Source organism: Mustela nivalis (assembly GCF_964662115.1).
Source record: "Mustela nivalis genome assembly, chromosome: 4".
NCBI classification, from domain to species: Eukaryota; Metazoa; Chordata; class Mammalia; order Carnivora; family Mustelidae; genus Mustela; species Mustela nivalis.
In genome coordinates, this window is record NC_139023.1 from 22,149,354 (window position 1) to 22,167,726 (window position 18,373).

The following is an 18,373-nucleotide window of genomic DNA, read 5'->3' on the forward strand; positions in this document are numbered from 1 at the left end:
GCTGACGATCTGTTCTGAAGGGAAAGGATCAAAGCTCTCGGGATAAATATCCTCACAGACTTTCTGACACCCATATAACCCCCCCCCCCCATAAGCACGAAGTTTTCCTCACAGTTGAGTCTGTGCCTGAACCACTTATTCCCTGAAAATATTTTATTCATCCCGGCTTGATATTCTCCCAGGCCTCTAGCGACGATGAGGAGACATTCTTTATTTTTTATTTTTCTACTTTGCTACGGTGAGTTATGGGATCGGGCAACTAGAAGATTAATATGGGGGCACTGCCTCATTTACCACCAAATGATCATATCATTTCCCCCATAACAAAAAAGGATGGGGCCTAATTATGGAATAACCCAAGGAGATTTCTCTCTACTTGTTGTCACAGGAAGCAATGCTTCTCTAATTCATTTTATAGGGGGATGCAAATGTAGAATTCTATGTTAATTCAAAGTTAAAGTGAAAAATAATGAATTTTCAGCCAGGAAACGAAGCTCCCAGAGATTTAACAGGCTCGTGTGGTATGTCTGCTACAGTGAGGATTAGAGCGTAAAACCTAAATTTTCTTTGCAATTGTGTATGTTTGGAAGTCAGCTTGTGATTCAGTGACCTTCTGAAATCTTGAAAGGTTGTCAGATAATAGAGCAGAGAGAGAGAGACTGTCTGCCTTGATGATCTCTAAAAGTCCTTCAGGGATCTCTGTGCCCCTGATGACTTACGACTGGGGCTAATGGCATGCTCCGGCATCATCTTGCTTTCCATGACCTCTAGAGAGTCCTTCAAGTTCTGTGTCTCCAATATTGAATTTTATAGGCTTTTAATGCCTTTTCAATTATATCATTAGCTATTTCCCTGCATAGCTATAGCTCTTTTAAGAGATCAGATGTAGAATGCTGATAAGAAATCGGTTTCTGTCCTTTATTAAACAATGAGATTTTATCATTGAGGGACTTCACAGAGAGAGAACCAACATCAAGGGCTCTGACTCTAAGTCAAATTTCCTGCAATGTCTCTATGACAATGTGGTATGATCACTAGGGAGCCTCCCCTTACCTTTCTAGAACTGTCCAAAAAGGACAGACCTGGTTTTGTAAAGAATCGGCACCACCAAAATCAAACTCATCCGCTCCTCTCAACACAAAACTGGCTCAGCAGCAGCTTTCACCAAGTCTCCCAGGCCAGAAATTTTGAGGTTTTTCTCTTGACTTCCTCTCACAGTTACCTTCAAAGACCTGTATGTTTTACATCTTAAACAAACAAACAAACAAACAAACAACAAAAATAACTCTCACCCATCCCTTACCCTCCATTTAGGATGACTGCATGTCCCTGTTGTCCAGGGCAATCTTGATTGATGCCTGTCGTCCCGACAGAGGTATGAGCAGTACTCCCTGTGCTCACAGAGGTCTCTGGGATGGGCAACAGATGACGTGGTCCTTTCCGTGACTTCCCCTCGCCACAGCCCACTTCAAGCCCTCCTCGATTCTTACCTGGATGGGAGTTGTAGTGGACAGTAGCAGTTGCCCAGTTATCTTGTCTCTTGTCTACTGACTTTTAAAAAATTTTAACTCAGGGGGTGCCTGGGTGGCTCAGTAGGTTGAGCCTCTGCCTGCCGCTCAGGTCATGATCTCAGGGTCCTGGGATCGAGCCCTGCATCAGGCTCTCTGCTCAGCCGGGAGCCTGCTTCCCTCTCTCTCTCTCTCTCTGCCTGCTGCTCTGCCTACTTGTGATCTCTCTGTGTCAAATAAATAGATAAATAAAATCTTTTATTAAAAAAAAAATATTGAACTCTGTGCCCATTCTGTATCAGACCCAAGGTTGGCACCAGGTTGGGCTTCCCTGTAAGGCTGTGCACTGTGCACACCGGAAGTGAGTGAGGCTGAAACTCAGCTCTCCCTTCACTTGCCGCGCCGAGTATTTTGGTGTGCGCTTAGTTCTCCTCCCAGGAGGAAGAGGCGACTTCTTCTTGGCACAAAGACACCATCTACTGGCCAAGTCTTGCACCCCCTGTGCTGTATCTGCCCAGGAAGGGGGGGGGGGCTTTCTTCTGGTTTATATAAAGACACTCCAAAGGCTAAAGGTAGCCCCTACTTTGTAGAAATGACACTCCTTCGAGTCTGTCCCTATTCGAATCCATTTGACTCTTCTGTACTGACCTCCCTATGCTGTAAACCTGACCCTGCCTCTCCCCTGCATCCTTCAACAGCTCACTGGCATCTATGAGCTCAGGTCCAGAGTCGTGGGCGTGGTGTGCAAAAACCCGGATCATCTCGTATCTGCCTTCTCTCCAGAGTCATTTCTCCCCAAGCCTCCCCATGCACACCTCGCTTCAGCGGTGCTGGAGTTTTTCCCATTGTTGGGATGTACCAAAATCCTTCCCACTGGCCTCATCCTCCTCGTGTGCCGTTTGCCTAGGCTGGGGACATCGTTCACGCACCATCCCACCACCTGACAATCTACTTACTGGTGATGATGAAGGAGGGGGAGGGAGAGGAGGAGAAAATGAAATGATGATAAAGATGATGAGTGTCTATCGTAACAGACTGTTAGATAGAACAACTTTTCCGGTGCCTGGAAATGGAACTAGGATCCACAACCCACAACTACAGATGCTTCTTGTCCCCAGATTCTTCAAAAGAGCCACCAGAATGTTTCCCAGTGCTAAATGGCCTACAACAATCAACCCCATCAGATACACTCACCCCTGCTCTATATAAGCAGGTTGTGGGGGGTGGGGGGCAATGAGAGCCTCGTGGAGGACACAGAAGGGTTTTCCTCCCCTTCCATGCCTGCCCCTTCCCACCCAAAGAAGCCAAGGGGGTGGGGGGAGCCAATATACTTATGGTATTTGCAAAAATGGGAGACAGGTAGTCCATTTTCCAGTTGATCTACTGGGGAGGCAGGGCACAGAGGGGCACAGCAGAGCAGGCCGCATGGCCCCCTCAGCCTCCCATAGAAGTTTGCTGGACTGGGAAGTCTTGGAGATGGCCCCGCCCCAAAAAGGGCCTTGCTAGGTACATGGCCCATTGGCAAAGGGTTTGGGAGTGTGCTATGGGTTGGGGTGGAGGAATGTTGAGCTGGAATAGATAGAAACTAAGGAGCTGGGAAACAAATCTCTCATGTGCCATTGACCTTCATCCAAAGGTCACCAGGAACACACCTGTAGTCGAATACATCGGCTTTCGTACTCAATGTAGCAAGAGCCATTGGGCGGCAGAGTTCCCACAGTTAAGAGTGTTAGAAAGAACCAATTATAGGATTTGGACTTCGTCTGAGTAATTTTGGGGATGGTCTAAGGAGGCAGGAGTTCACTGGGGATGGAGCAATTCTATGATTATCTCAATCATTCTCATCCATAGGGAAGGCCGACTTGAGTAATAGAAATAATTGGTAAAGCAGCAGTCTTTTTTTTTTTCTTTCAAGTCTTTATTTAGGTCAAGTAGTAGTCTTGCTTAGTGAGGGAGGGGCGGCTTAGTACTTTGTGGCCGTCACCTTGTCTGGAGTAGGGAGAAGAGCTTGCCCTTATAGCCCTCGAGGAAACCAACCCTCCCAGCACCTTGATCTGGGGCTTCGAGACTCTGGATCTGTAAGAAAATAAATTTCTGGGAGCGCCTGGGTGGCTCAGTGGGTTAAACCTCTGCCTTCGGCTCGGGTCATGATCCCAGGATCCTGGGATCGAGCCCCACATTGGGCTCTCTGCTCAGCGGGGAGCCTGCTTCCCCCCTCTCTCTGCCTGTTTCTCTGTCTACTTGTGATCTGTCTGTCAAATAAATAAATTAAATCTTAAAAAAAAAAAGAAATTTCTGTTGTTTGTACCACCTTATCTCTAGTATTTGATTATGGCAGCCCGGCAAACTAATACGCATGTATAACAAGTAAAGAGATTGAGTTAGTAACAAAATACAGTCCGTGAAGAAAAGCTGGGACCCAGATGACTTCACTGGTGAAGTCTGCTAAACATCTGAGGAAAAATTAATACCAGCTCTTCAGAATCTCTTCAAAAACAAATAAACAAACAAAAACAGAAGATGAGAGAATATTCCTAACTCACTCTGAAGCCACTATCACCCTGAGACCAAAACCAAAAACAAAGCAAGCTGTGGTCCAATATTGCCAATGAATGCAGATGCCTAAACCCCGCAACAGCATATTAGCAGCATATTAGCAACAGCATATTAGCAGACCAAACCCAGAGACACATAAAAAAGGGCGATAGCCATGACTAAGTGGGATTTTATCCCAAGCAGGCAAGTTTGATTTAACGGTCAAAAATCAATTAATTTGCCATGCCATATCAATGGAATGAAACACATCTTTAATTGATCCTCTCAACAGATCCAAAAAAGGCATTTAGCAATTTGAGAGTTAAAATTCCAACTCTTGGTGGTAAAAGCACTCAACAAAATGGGGGACAAAAAAGAATTTCCTCAGGGTACCTGGGTGGCTCCGTGGGTTAAGCCTCTGCCTTCCACTCAGGTCATGATCTCAAGGTCATGATCAAGCCCCACATAGGGCTCTCTGCTCAGCGGGGAGTCTGCTCCCACCTCCACCCGCCTGCCTCTCTGCCTCCTTTCTGTCTCTGTCAAACAAAAAATAAAATCTTAAAAAAAGAAAGAAAGAAAAGAATTTCCTCAACCTAATATGATCATCTATGAAACACAGGCAACATTATCCTTAGTGGTGAAAGAAAACATTCCTTCTAAGGTTAAGGTCAAAACCAAGACAAGGATGCCCACTCTTACCACCACTTCTTACCACATTATACTGGAGGCTCTACCCAGGAAAGTTAGGCAAGGGGGGAAAAAGGCATCAAGATTAAATAAGAAGTATAAAGTTCCCTCTATTTGCAAATGACATAATCCTTTCTCCAGACCCAGGCCTTTCAACAGACTAGAACGAAAGCTGAATTGGTGATAATATCTTCTTTCTTGCAGGCAAGGAGTTGTCATATGGCTTTGTCCTCAGGCTCCATTTTCCTGCCATTTCTCCTTCTGAATAACCACATTTGTGCCTATTTGCAGGTCTCCTTAGTGGCGCTATCACACAGCCCAGGCGCCCCCTTCAGTGACAAGAACACCACTGCTCTTCTGCTTCCTGGGCAGTGAGGACCCCCAAAGGAATTCAACTGTCTCACAGGCTTGCATTCTTACTGCTGGCTTTGATGCAGGGTTTCAGGACACCATACAGCTGCTGTCAGTGTCCCTATGCTTCACACACACACACACACACACACACACACACAACATGTAGAGCCTCAGGGCTTCATTTCGCCACACACCCACCTGGGAACTAACTTGATAAGCACCTTTGCTGCCTGTCTTCCCTTTCTGTCCATGTCCATCAGCCTCCCCAAACCCCACTGCAACTGGTGTGTCCTTATGTGGCCTCTCAAGTAAACTACTTGCCCTGGACTCCTTCTCCTGTCAGGTTGTGGGGAAGGTAAAACTGTGACAGGCTAGTCACAGTGGGTCATCATCAACTTAGTGGAACTTGACCAATGAGCTCACAACGTTACAACGGAACAGGAAATACCAGAGTGCGCTCTGGATTTGTTTCAGTTTGGGAACGTACACTGGGTCATGTAAACTGTATCTCACAGTGGGACGAAGGCAAGAATATTTAGGAAAACTCTGCTCCAAAGACTCATCATTCCTAAACAATGGCCATGTCCACATATGACCTTGTAAAGAAAAGTGTCACTTTCCGAGAATATCTAAGGAGACGCCAAAAAGGAGTGCTAGGTTTTCTAGAGAGAAGGATGCTTCGTTTTTTTATTACCTGAATAAATTTTGTGATTGTATAATTTTCAAAAAAGTTTACAAAGGAATCCTAGGAAAGCCGATGAGACTGACATCACATTGTCGGTGGCATCGTGAACCGCACACTTGGAGTCAGCAATCCCATAAATCCTTGGATTTATACTAAGAAAAAAGAACTCTAAAGAACTAAAAGACATGTAGAATGACGCACGTTGCAGGGTTATATGTTCAATTAAAAGGGACAGAATGTAAAGGTCTGGATAGGAGGGATTTCTAAGGGCACACTCTCAGAAAAAGAGCCTTCGAGGGTAAGTCTGCAGAGCACTTTACAGGGAGATGGAGGAGGAAATGTCCGTCGTTTGTATCAAACACCTCACGGGATTACAGGGGAAATTGCTTCGGGTGCCTCAGCGGCACACCCAGCGGTGCCCTGCTCCCTGGAGAGGTGTGATGGAGATGCACCACAATTTAGAATGAACCCAAGGCGATGAAGCAGCTCTCTCATGAATTCCAGAACTCACACTTGAGCTTGACTTGGCAGAAGCGAACACAGGGGGAGGAGTCAATTAGGAAGTTCCAAAAAAGAGGAGTGCTTGGCAATGGTTTGTCCTCTTAGCCCGGCACCCGAGACCACAGCCGGTCTGTGGCCGACGGGGACACAAATCCCCCCGTGGCGTTTTAAACACGGTTTGTTCTTAAAAGAGTCATCAGCAGTCAGGTGTCCCAGGCCCAAGGAGAAGGTTAAACACAGGGTCGTCACGAAGTCATTGTTGTCGTCAAGAAGTATACACATCGGGGCTGGGACAGGCGCCGTCCCCGCGGGCGACCCCGAGGGACTGGGCGCCGGGGCGCGGGGCTGAGCGCAGGGCCCCGGGCGCAGCGGGGGCGGCGCGCCGGGAGGCAGAAGGCGAGCGCAGCCGACGCGAGGCCGAGCGCCCCGGGCCCGCGCGCAAGCCCGCCCCGCCGGCAGGGGCGCGCTGGAGCCGGGCGGTCCCGGGAGGCGCGGCGCGGGCGGGGCGGCCGAGCGCTCACCGCCCCCGGGTGTGGTTCCCGAGGCCGGGCCGGGCGGGGCGCCGGGTTTAAAGCGCGGGGCCGCGGGACCGCACTCACTCGCGCTCCCGCCGCCTCCGCACCCAGCCATGGAGCGGCCGCCGCTGAGCGTCCTGCTCGTCGGCGCCGCCGGCCTGCTGCTCCTGCTCCTGCCCCTCTCCTCTTCCTCCTCTTCGGACGCCTGCGGCCCCTGCGAGCCGGCCGCCTGCCCGCCCCTGCCCCCGCGGGGCTGTCCGCTGGGCGAGACCCGCGACGCGTGCGGCTGCTGCCCGGTGTGCGCCCGCGGCGAGGGCGAGCCGTGCGGGGGCGGCGGCGCCGGCAGGGGGCACTGCGCGCCGGGCATGGAGTGCGTGAAGAGCCGCAAGAGGCGGAAGGGTAAAGCCGGGGCAGCAGCCGGCGGCCCGGAGGTGAGCGGCGTGTGCGTGTGCAAGAGCCGCTACCCGGTGTGCGGCAGCGACGGCGTCACCTACCCCAGCGGGTGCCAGCTGCGCGCCGCCAGCCTGCGGGCCGAGAGCCGCGGGGAGAAGGCCGTCACCCAGGTCAGCAAGGGCACCTGCGAGCAAGGTGGGCACGAGCGCTTTCCCTTCCGACCCCGCCCGGGCGGCCGCGCGCCCCCTGGCGGATCCGACCCGACAGGGCGTCCGCCGTCGCGGTGCCCCGCGACGACCCAGCGGGCATCGGGGGGGGGGGGAGACGGAGGCGAAGGGAGGAGTTGGCGCCGCCGGGAAGCGTGGACGACGCCCCCTCTTCTCTCTCCCTCTCTCTCTCCCTCTGGTTTTATTTGGTAGCTTGTTGCGTGCGCCCAGAAGTGAGGACTGGCGAGTGTATGTACGTTCAGATGACAAGTCGATTCGCAAAAGCTGCCCCCACTCTTTGGGAAAGCCAGGGAGGCCCTCTTCCTGGTCCTTTCTTGGCTTGGGTGGGTAGGTAGAAGTGAAGTCAGAGAGGGGGAAAGAGTTTGACGATGAAGTGCAAAGCAAGGACTTTCAAAGAAGTTATTTATCCTGCGTTTAATTGGATAGGCTGTAAGAATTTTGAAAATTGGATTTTATGGTTCTTAATATTAGAGTAATTCACTTACTGGAAATTAAAGATTCTCAAACAGTAATCTAGCTAATTATTTGTGGACAAGAGGTACAAACTCTTGGAAGAATGTTTTTATGTAGTTTATATTATGAACCTGATGACCATTTTGTTTTCTTTCTTGTCCCATTTTTGTGTAACTCGTCCCCAGGATGCCCGGTTCAGCAGGAATGCCTTTGAGGTTATGTTAGATCATTTATTTTAATTCCAGACAGGTCCAAACTTGCCATAAATGAAAGAGGAAAATAAATAAGTGTCTGGACTTGTAAGGGGAAAGAGACCTCAGAGATTTTAACTCTGTCTGAAATAACATTTTCCGTAGGCAGTAATTTCAAGGGAAAGCTAGAGATCCAACCTTGGCAGTCCCTCTCCTGGCCCCAGCCCCAGCCAATGTAGAGAAAGGGAAGGAGGCAGTTCTCTTGAAATGACAGAAGCAGTTGCTTCCTTAAGCACAGCCCAGACTTTTCCCCACACTTTCCAAATAATTCTTTTTTTAGAGCTTTTCCCAGAAATCCATACTCTGATAGGTCATATGTCACTAATTTCAGAGTTCACTACTGAAAGCCTTAAGTCATGTAACTTACTGTTGACTCCTTAGATTACTGTCACCTTAAACTTAGAAAATCACAACCCAAACTAATTCACAGACTTTTCCAACAGAAACACAGTCATTTGTTCTTTTGGATCTAATTTATCAGTCATTTCCTGAAAAGTGAAATGTGTGCAGTTTAAAAATTCATTCCAAATACTGCGATTTTTCTTATAAACCTTCCAAGGGGAAATTTTCCCCATAGTCTTTCCAAAGGACTGGTACTTGCTTATCAGAGCGGAAGGTTCGCTGGGTGATTGTTTAAGCATTGTTGCTGATTCTGGCTGCTTTTATTCCTTTTTCTCTCCTACTATGTGTGTCTCTAAATACACAGTGGGATTATAACATCTTGAGACTGAATAATCGTATAGAATAGTCCCATCACCTGATGCCAGGTATACCCAGTTTCTCAGTATCTTTTCAGACTGCAAACCCCATGAAGATACGGACCTGGTTTTTCTTTTTTTCTGGGAAAATGTTAAGGGAAATAGCATCTAAAACTGGCAACTTTGACATAAATTAGCCTTTTCTTCCCAAACTAAATTTAGAGATATGGGTCTAGTGCCTGGGACCATTTATTATTACACCATAGAAAGCAGAAAAGACCGTGAGGTCTACCAGTATACTTTTCTACAGCAGAGATGAATGGGGCCAAAACCAGATCTCCTGATCTATTTCTCCTGATGTGACAGGCAAACCTGACAGTGCTGTTTCTTTCTGTGCCATTTAGTCCAAGGGCTCTGCAAAGACGAGATGTGTTTTCTAGATTCCTCCAGCCATTTCTACCCTGAGAAGAAACTTGAGTTAGGCTTCCTCAAGTATTGAGAGGAAGGGGGTGTTCCTGTTCATCCCGTTTACCGGCATTTCTGGAGCATCTAGTGCACGTCAGCACTGTGCTGACGCAAGTGTTCTCCAGCCACGGATGCACAAACAGATCTGGTCTTGATGAGTGAGAAACTATCCCTACAAGTCGCAATCTCGCCTCCTTGAGTGCTTTCCTTGGAGCCCTGGAGACCCTACCAATTGTCCCCTTCTTTTCTGAGATCACCACCTACCTACGGTCTGGGGAAAGATCTTGGTCTGCTTGTTTTCTGTGCCTGTGATGAGAGGCAAAGCCGTCATCTTGAAATATGTCCAAATGGTAACGAGCTAATCATCTCAAACCTTGGAACTGCCGTCATGAATTTAGAACCATTAGATCTGATTGAGGTCCCTGATGTCCTGAGCAAGTGGAAGAGAGGATTTGACAATTCAGTTTGATAAAAAGTTCTGGAGGTGCTGAGGTCTACAACGAAATCACTCAGTTGGAAGAGAACAGGGCGCTCCTTTATTCTGGTTCTTGGTTGACACCTTTTGTTCGTGATGCTTTAAATCCGAGCTTCTTGGTGATTGCATTGCAGCCACTTTGGGTCTCTGTGTTGAGTACTTTGGGACCCAAGTTCAAACTACCTCTTGACCATAATGGTATTATTTTGGCCTCTTCTCTCCCACCCCCTCATGCTCCAGGCACAGAATGTTGCAGTTTGCTGTTTGCAATCACACCCTCACTATTTCCCACCCTTTGAATTCCAGGCCTTCCGGGATCAGCCCCTGTCCCTTTCTCCATGAAGCAACCTACCCTCCCTGCCCCAACCCCACTGCGCTCCACCTACCCCGTACCTCCATGATGATGACCTGGTCTTCCTTCGGTTCTCTGGAAGCATCCAGCCATTTTCCAACCATATTTATTGCACAGATACTATGTATATATAAGCAAGAGGCGTTCTACCAGAATACTAAGACACTGAGCTCTAGAGCCGGACTCTCGGGTGCGCATCTTAACCCCATCACTTACCCTGGGGCAAGTTACTTGACCACTTGGGACTGGGCTTCCTCAACGGTAATAAAAAGGATTATAATCGGACCTGTCTCAGAGTCGCCGTTGACATTCAGGGTTGTGGCGATTATCCACAGAAAGCACTCAGTAGATAGGCGTTGTCATTATGAAACTAGAAAGTACGCTCTGCGAGGAAAGGGAATTTTCGCTTCCTGACCTGTGCCTCCATCCCTGCCTGGCACTAGTAGATGCTTTAAACATGCGCTGAATGAATTTTGAGTGTGCCAGGTGTTCTAGTCTCAGGGCGAGCAGCCTCGAATAAAATAAACAGGATCCCTCTCTCATGGCTTTTACTGGAAGCTTTAGACGGAAACAGCACATTTAACAGCGTGTGCCCTGAGAATGTACAACATTCTCATGGGGTGGAGGCTGGGGATGGAGCCGTGTGAAGTGAGGCCGGGCCAAGCCCCGCAGAGGATCCGTGGGAGATTTCGGCCAAAGGACCAGCATTCCCGAGGAAAAAACCAGCTCTGCGGGTTCGTAGAGCACTCCCCATTGTCCCCACAGGGCTCTGGGGATGTCTGTCCTCCCCACTAGACCAGGAGCATCCTGAAAGAGGGAGTCCATCTTAGAATTATTTATAAACACAGTGGCTGGCGATTAGTTGGACACTTGGTAAATACATATTGGTTAAACAAAGGAATCCATGGAAGAAAGAGCCTTCCCGTTTGGAAATGCAGGCTATGGACCCTGCTGCCTGTCTGTCTCTTTTTTCTCCGTGTATGTTCTGCCTTCCTGAAGTCTAGGCCAAGGAATACATCTGACCCTTGACTCCTCTTCCCTTCTAATGCTGTCCTGAACTCTAACATTAGGGGGTCAGTTTCCCCCCGAAATCCCAACATTTCTCCATCCCCTTCATGGTAAGAATTAGGCTCAGAGCTGCAGAAACGGTTGTGTTAATGGGAGAAGCTTCAGTAAAAGATTTTTGTTTTCAGAAACTCATTTCATTTGATGGGTTTTAAACATTGGCTCTTTGAAAAGCTCATTTAGTTAGCAACCTAAAAATGAACCTATCATTTAGCTGTTCCTGTTGTATTACTATCCACCAATGAGGTATGAACTTGGGATATTGTGATTTATAATAAATACATATGTGATCTTACTCCGTTTCTGCCCCGAAGCTCCCAAAGCCTTTGGAATTTCCTAAGTGTGGAGGGTGGTCGAGTATCGTTTGCTGTGTTGATGAGTGACTTTGGGACTGAGGAGGGGCAGGCTGCCTGCTGGTGGGACCAACCACTTGATGATTCCATGGGAACTTTCAAGCCCACCCCTCTACCTCCCGGGAGGGGAGATGCCTGGAGATCAAGTTCAATCACCGATGATTGTCATCAAATCCTTAAGTCATGCTTATGTAGAGAAGACTCCACAAATACCCGGAAGGACTGGTTCAGAGAGCTTCTGGGTCGGTCAACATTGGAGATGCTGGGGGAGTGGTGCTCCCAGACAGGGCATGGAGGCTCCAACCATACCCCTTTCCCCATACCTTGCCCTACACAGTTCTTCTGTCTGGCTCTTCCTGAATTGTGTCCTTTTATAATAAATTGGTAAATGTGTGAGCAAAATGTTTCTCTTGAGTTCTGTGAGCCACTCTCTCTAGCAAATTAACTGAACCAGAGGGAGTGGTTGGAACCTCCCATCTGTGGCCGGTTAGAAACACAGGTGACAAACGACTTGTGATGGGCATCTGAAAGTGTGGGTATAGTCTGGTGGAACTAAGCAGTGCGAACTAACACTGTCTCTGGGCAGACAGTGTCAGAAAAGGATTGTAGGACACCCAACGAGTGTCAAAGACTTGCTTGGTGGCATGGAAAAAACACGTCGCGACTGGCAACTGTAGAACTGTAGAACTCAGAACTGTAGAACTCTATGGAAAGTTGAAACAGGGATTCAAAAATTAAATTATTAAATGTCTGGTTTATCTCCAGGGATGGGGGGAATGGAAGTCCGTGCAATACTTTGTTAAGCTAACACAGTTACATCATAAGACGGACCCAGAGGAAGAAGGAGCCTTCATCCGGATTTGTAGGAAAAGAGCTGGGAATGACTTCTTTGTAGAATAAGGCCCTGAGACAGGGATGTGAAGGAATTGGCTAGAGCAGAGCTGGCCTGGGAGTTGGAATGGACTTAAAAGGGCGATGTGATGGGTATTGTTAGCCGCAAAAGGACTGGCACGTGGTTCCATGGGGCTTCCTTGCAAAACGAGAGAGCAGAGGTGGCTAGACACTTGACAGAGCCCAGTGATGGAGGGAGACGTTTAGATGCTTCGAGGTTTAGAGGTGATCACAAGAGCAGTGGGATCTAGTGAGTGATGTGATTGGATTTACGTTTTTTAAAAGTCTGTGTTGGCCACCCTTAGAATGGACTGGAAGAGGGCAGAATGGGGTCAGAGACTCCCATTAAGAAGCTGTTAGAATAATCCCAGCGAGAGATGCCTAGACTTGTTCACACCTTAAGCTTCCCAGATCTTAGAAGCATTGTTAAATCTGGGTCCCTAACCTATGGGGGCAAGCTGTGTGTTACCCGGGAGAGATGAGCGCATGGTGCTGCACTTTTTTTCTTAGAAATGACCTGTCACATGGCTTGCTGGTTAGCCAGCCCTGCTCCCGAATTACAGACACTTTCTCATTTCAGGAAGCTCTTCCTTTCTCTCCCACAATCCCCGTTCCTCGATCCACGTTCCGATCAGACACAGAAGAAGTCAGACCCCAAAAAAGTCTACCCCAGCTTTTAAAATTTTTCTGGCCGCATTTTGCCCTTCTTGACCACAGAAACTTCAGGACTTTGGCTCATTCTTATTTTACCCAGTTTTAATCCCCGCATTTCAGGGGAGATTTGAAAGCCAGAAGAAACTTTGGACAAGACAATCGGCAGCTTTGGAAAAGGATCCTAAAGGACTTCAGATTCTTTTCAAAGAAAGTCATCCAAGAAACAAGTTAATGTTTCTCCATGGTTAGGAATGAGTTATTAAGTGGAAGGTGCCTGACCTTCTGTTCTAAAATTCCTCAGGAGATGGAATTAAAGGGCCTGGAATTTGTAGCCATGAGGCACATTTAGATTACACAGTAGGAAGAACTTGCTGGTTTAAAAAACAACAAAAACGTGGAATACTGTACCATGCTCCTGTAGGAGTCCAGAGAATTCTGTCTGAAAGTTTCTCTTGCGGAGAGCTGAGAGAGAATCTAAGTGAGGAGGGGAAGCATGCGGGAGAAGCTGTTACAAGTTTCAAAATCTTCGATGCTCTAGACCTATGCAATGGTATGATTGAGCTAAGTCGGCATCTGCTGACGGGCACTAAATAGGATTTCCATCCTTCCCTTAGAGCCTGCCCTCTGGGTTTACTGCAGATTTGCCTTCTACGGGAAGCTGCCTTATAAGGCCCTCTTTGGGGGTTTAGTGACAACCCTGTCTTGGACGGAGCCCAAGGGCAGCCAGCCTTCCTCCGATCTAAATTCCTCCCCACGGAGGGGATAAGATGATGGTGCTTCCTTCACCTCAAGTTACCCCACAAATGATCTCACCTCATCTGTGTTTTTAATTGTAAGGCTCTTGTTTTTAGCAGCGATTAAGAAGGAACCCTGCATTGTCGTCGAAAGGACTTTTAAACCAGGGAGCCTATGAGTGTAACCTTTTTTTTTTTTTTTCTTTTTTTTGTAATTTAGATCCAGGAGTGGCATTGTTAGAAAGATCCGAGGTGGGAGAAGACTTATGAGTGTGTAAAGGAATGTCAGCTTCTTTTAGGCAGTTCTAAAGATTTCCCCGTGAGACCTTTACTGTTGAGGAAGGTGAGTGGAGGGGCTAGAAACGTCTAAGGAGAGCTTTCCCAAGACTGCGCTGGCTGGGTGTTCCAGGTCGATAAGACCCACCAGCCCACCACCCCCACAAAGCCTACAAAGGAAAGTGCAGAGGTGAGGAGAAGAAAGCCTTGGTTGATTGGGGGGAGGGAGGAATTGGTTTTGTTTTACTTCAGATTGATGCGTTAAATTGCTGAACCCTTTTATCTCAAGTTGGGTTAATGGCAAAATGATCTGGGGCCTTTGAAAAAGCTGATGTGTTGAACTGACTTGACTGTTCTACAAAGGAGGGCGGGTTTGAGGCTGATGAGGACCCTAGGTGCAAGAAGGAGCCCCAGCTCCCACCTCCGATGGTGCCTGCGTGGGTGGGTTCCCTGGGAGAGGAGGAGAGAAGCCGGCCGTAGCCTGGGCTGGGCCCTAAAGCAGGCTGAGGTTGCGGAGAAGTTCTGGGTCCGCAAAGGAAAACTGAGCCACGTTCATAAGGTAGGAAGTTCCTTATGTACAGTGGGAGAGCCAGGCACAAGCCCACACATTCGGAGTAGGGTTGACTATGAAAAAGCAACGCCCTCAGAACTTCAGGATAACCCACTTAATGAGTGAAGGAACAGTTACCTGCTTCACAGGATGTATGCCATCCCGTACCGTGTGTAGCACCAAATCAGTGTAGAGTCACTCTTGACTCTTAACTGGTCAAGAACTGTACATGGTTCTCATTAGTCATCATGGGTTCTCATTACCTTGTAGGTAATGAGAATAACTGATGTTTTTGCGTCATTTATGGTTAACGGTGGATGTTTGCCCCTTTGCTCCTCACGGCAGCCTTGGAAGGTAAGGGGAGTTACTTATCCCAGTTTCCAAACACAGAAACTGCCCGTCAGCCATCCACAGAGCCAGAATGCAGCATTTCTGGTGTGTAAATCTAGGTATTCTCCAGGCTTGCTGTTCAAAGTGTGGTGCCTAGACCCGCAGCCTCGACCCTCAGCACGGTCTTTCTCCACCATTAACCTAAAATTATTTCAAAATAAACACTTTAAAACAAGAGTCAGGGGGCGCTGACTGGCTCAGCTGGTGGAGCGTGCAACTCTTGATCTCTGGATTATAAGTTCGAGCCCCACGTTGGGTGTAGAGATTACTTAAAAATAAAATTAAAACAAACAAACAAAAAACCTTTTCAGTGTGGAAAAAGTTTTAAGAATACCCTAGTGGATATATCTTGCTTATATTTTCTCTTTGATGGATTGACGGGGGTTAGATGATACATTCCTGTGTAAATAGTTCTAAAAGAGCTTTATGAGCATAAAATAGAAATTCGTTTTGATAACAAAGGTAATGTCTTAGTTTACTTGGCTTTTTGGGGTAATGGGATGCACCTTATAATAAGTGCCATATTGCATTCAGTGAAGGAGGGTATTTCTTGAATGTATCTACCCCCACCACCCACCACCCACCCCCGCCAGATACCTGAGTTCCGTCTAGAGTCAGTCCCTCCAGGGCCAGATGGGGACGTCTCCTCAGTTGCAACCAAGGGCTTTTGAAGGGACAGTGTGCTGGGAGCAGCTGGCCTGAATATTTTCCCAAGGAGGACCTCTTGGAGCATAACGTTGGCATGTGGCGTTTGATCATTTGCTAGGCTGAAGGAGAAAAATTACTAAGAAAACTGTCAGTACACTCCAGTGTTCTCTTTCACCTGAAATTTTAGCTCTGAGCACTGACTGAGCTCTGTCCTGCCCCCCATACCCCCTAGCCTCCCCCACCCCCCACCCCCACACGCTCTGGTGTCAGTTTTCCCAGCTGGGATAATAATATGTACTCCAGGTGTGCCTGGGTGGCTCAGAGGGTTAAACCCTCTGCCTTCCGCTCCCCAGGGTCCTGGGATCGAGCCCCACATCAGGCTCTCTGCCTGGTGGGGAGCCTGCTTCCCCCTCTCTCTCTGCCTGCCTCTCTGCCTACTTGTGATCTCTGTCAAATAAGTAAAATCTTTAAAAAAAAAATAGTATTTACTCCATATCTAAGCTGTGATTCATTGTAGGGCTACTCTCTTTCAGGATTGAAGCGTATTTTTTGTCAGGTGATGACTTGCAAAAGAAGGAAAATCCTTGTCGGGGTTTGAGAACTCCAGCATAATCCATTTTGATTTTCTGAGAGGAAAAGAGAGAGCACTTTAATATTCTAACAGGCAGAAATGCAGCTGCCTTCAATCACCCTGTCCTTTCATGTTGTTTTTCTTGAAGAAGGGAAGGCTCCAGCTTTTTTGGAGGCTTGTCTTTTCCCTGAGTGAGAGGGGCTCAAAGACATTTCCTTTACATCACGGCGGATTAGCAGGCCAGCGGTCAAGTGGTTGAATGGGGAAAGCTTTAGATCTAACATCTGTTCTGCTCTCTTCTGGCCTGACCCCAAGCAAGGGAGAAAATTTTATCAAGAAACAGATCTCCTGGAACATCGAGAAGGTTCTGAAAGAGACCACACAGAAACGAGGCTTTAGGCGTTTGCCTGGGTAGCCCGCGCCTGCAGGATGCGAAGCGGCTCCTTCTCCACGGGAGCCCTCAGAAGTCTGTGCTCCGGGAACAGAAACCTGAACGTGAATTTCGGCAGCAGCGGCAGCAATTACCCTGCGGGCCTGGCTTCCGAAGGACCCCCCTCGGGAAGCCGTGCAGCATGTGACCGAGAATGAAATGCTTAGGCAGCAGCGGCTCTCCGTGAGAGGCAGCGAGGGGAAGGGATTCGTGCGGAGAGGCTTGTTAGAGCTGCGCGGCCCAGCGGGAGAGGGCCGGCTGGGGCAGAGAGCCAGAGGCTGCCTGGGTTTTGACCGGCCAGAGCCTCAGAACCAGAGGCCCCTCTCTGCTCGGGCAGGTCTCAGATCAGAGCTGCTGACGCAGCCTGGCTCTTTCTGCACCACCAAGCCTTTGGATTGCTGGAAGAGAACTGTCGGGGCCCTGGGCAGGCCTGTTGGGACCGAGTTGAGACCAGGGAACATGAGCAGCCCCTCCCGCATTGCTGCCTCCGTGGAGGCCTCTTTCCTTTCACTCGCTCAGCCTGGCCTGTCCTTGCATGCTGCCCTTTTCTCCTGCCTGAGCACAAAGAAATGTGGTTTTCTCTCTGCAACCCCAACCCTTTGTTAGTCACAGAGCTTGGCCAGCAACTTTATAAATGGTGAACTCTGCACAGTCTGCACCACCACCACCACCACCACTACTCCCCCTCCCCGTTCCATCCCTAGACTCCTGAGCCACAGGAGCACGAATTCGCCACAGAGCTCGAATAAGCCAGAAGTTGGCTCGCCACCTCTGAAAGGCCCGTGTTAGCCAGGAGATGGTCGTTCTTTTCTTGAGGCTTCTTTGAGATGAAGCTTTTTTTAGATGCTTTAGGACCCTGGTTTATTCCATGCATCAGCGCAAACCCTGTGGGCCCTCCCAGGTCCAGTCCAGGAGGTTGGGGAGACAGTCATAGCCTCCTGGTGACCATGGGCTCGATAGGTCTCCAAGGCGGACCCCAGACCTGCCCCTACCAATCGTCTTCAGTTCTTGGGACTTCTGGGCCACCCAGCAGCCGAAATCTGACCGATACAAGTGAGGAAATAACAGCAAAGATTGGCTAAGGGTATGAACTTTGGAGTCGGACCAAACGAGTCAGATCCCCCTTTACCGCTTAACTACTGGGGTGACCTTAACCTCCTTGATGCAGTTTTCTTGCTTGCAAAGCAGGTATAATAGTGACGTCTGCCACTTAGAATCGTTGGGATCGTAAGTGAGCTAATACATGAAAACCCTTGGTAACTGTCATATAGGAGAGCTTCAGTAAACGCTGTTTCATTTCAGTTTTTACTGTTCTTAGGATTATAAACCCTGATGCAAGTTAGTTTATAAGTACCTTGACTGTGACATGTTGATGTCTTTGCCAGGGAGGTTGGGGGAGGCGGGGAAAGAGAAAGAATCTTGAGCAGGCCTCCTGTCCGGTGCACGTCCGAACACGGGTTCCATCTCACAACCCCAAGTTCATGACCTGAGCCCAAATCAAGAGTCAGGTGCTCCACCGACTGAGCCACCAGACGCCTCCACTTGATGTCTTACTTTGACCAATCCAGATGTAATTCTGCCCTATGTATCTTCAGGCTAGATCTGAAACCTGTGTTTAAATCTATGCCAACAAAATGCCAGGGTGATGTTCTTACAAACAAATCCCTGAAAACTTTCCATCTTGTTCAGGGATTTCAGGACAGGGAGTCCTC

General features: G+C 48.5%; 1 protein-coding gene across 1 annotated transcript in view; it reads left to right on the plus strand.

Moving 5' to 3' along the window:
• Positions 1-6,803: 6,803 nt before the first annotated feature.
• Positions 6,804-18,373, plus strand: part of IGFBP7 (insulin like growth factor binding protein 7) — a 77,523-nt gene continuing 65,953 nt past the window's right edge. Inside the window, exon 1 of the mRNA XM_082728624.1 lies at positions 6,804-7,373. Within this exon, the coding sequence (XP_082584750.1) occupies positions 6,899-7,373 (475 nt within the window). The 5' untranslated portion in view covers positions 6,804-6,898. The remainder of the gene's footprint in view (positions 7,374-18,373) is intronic.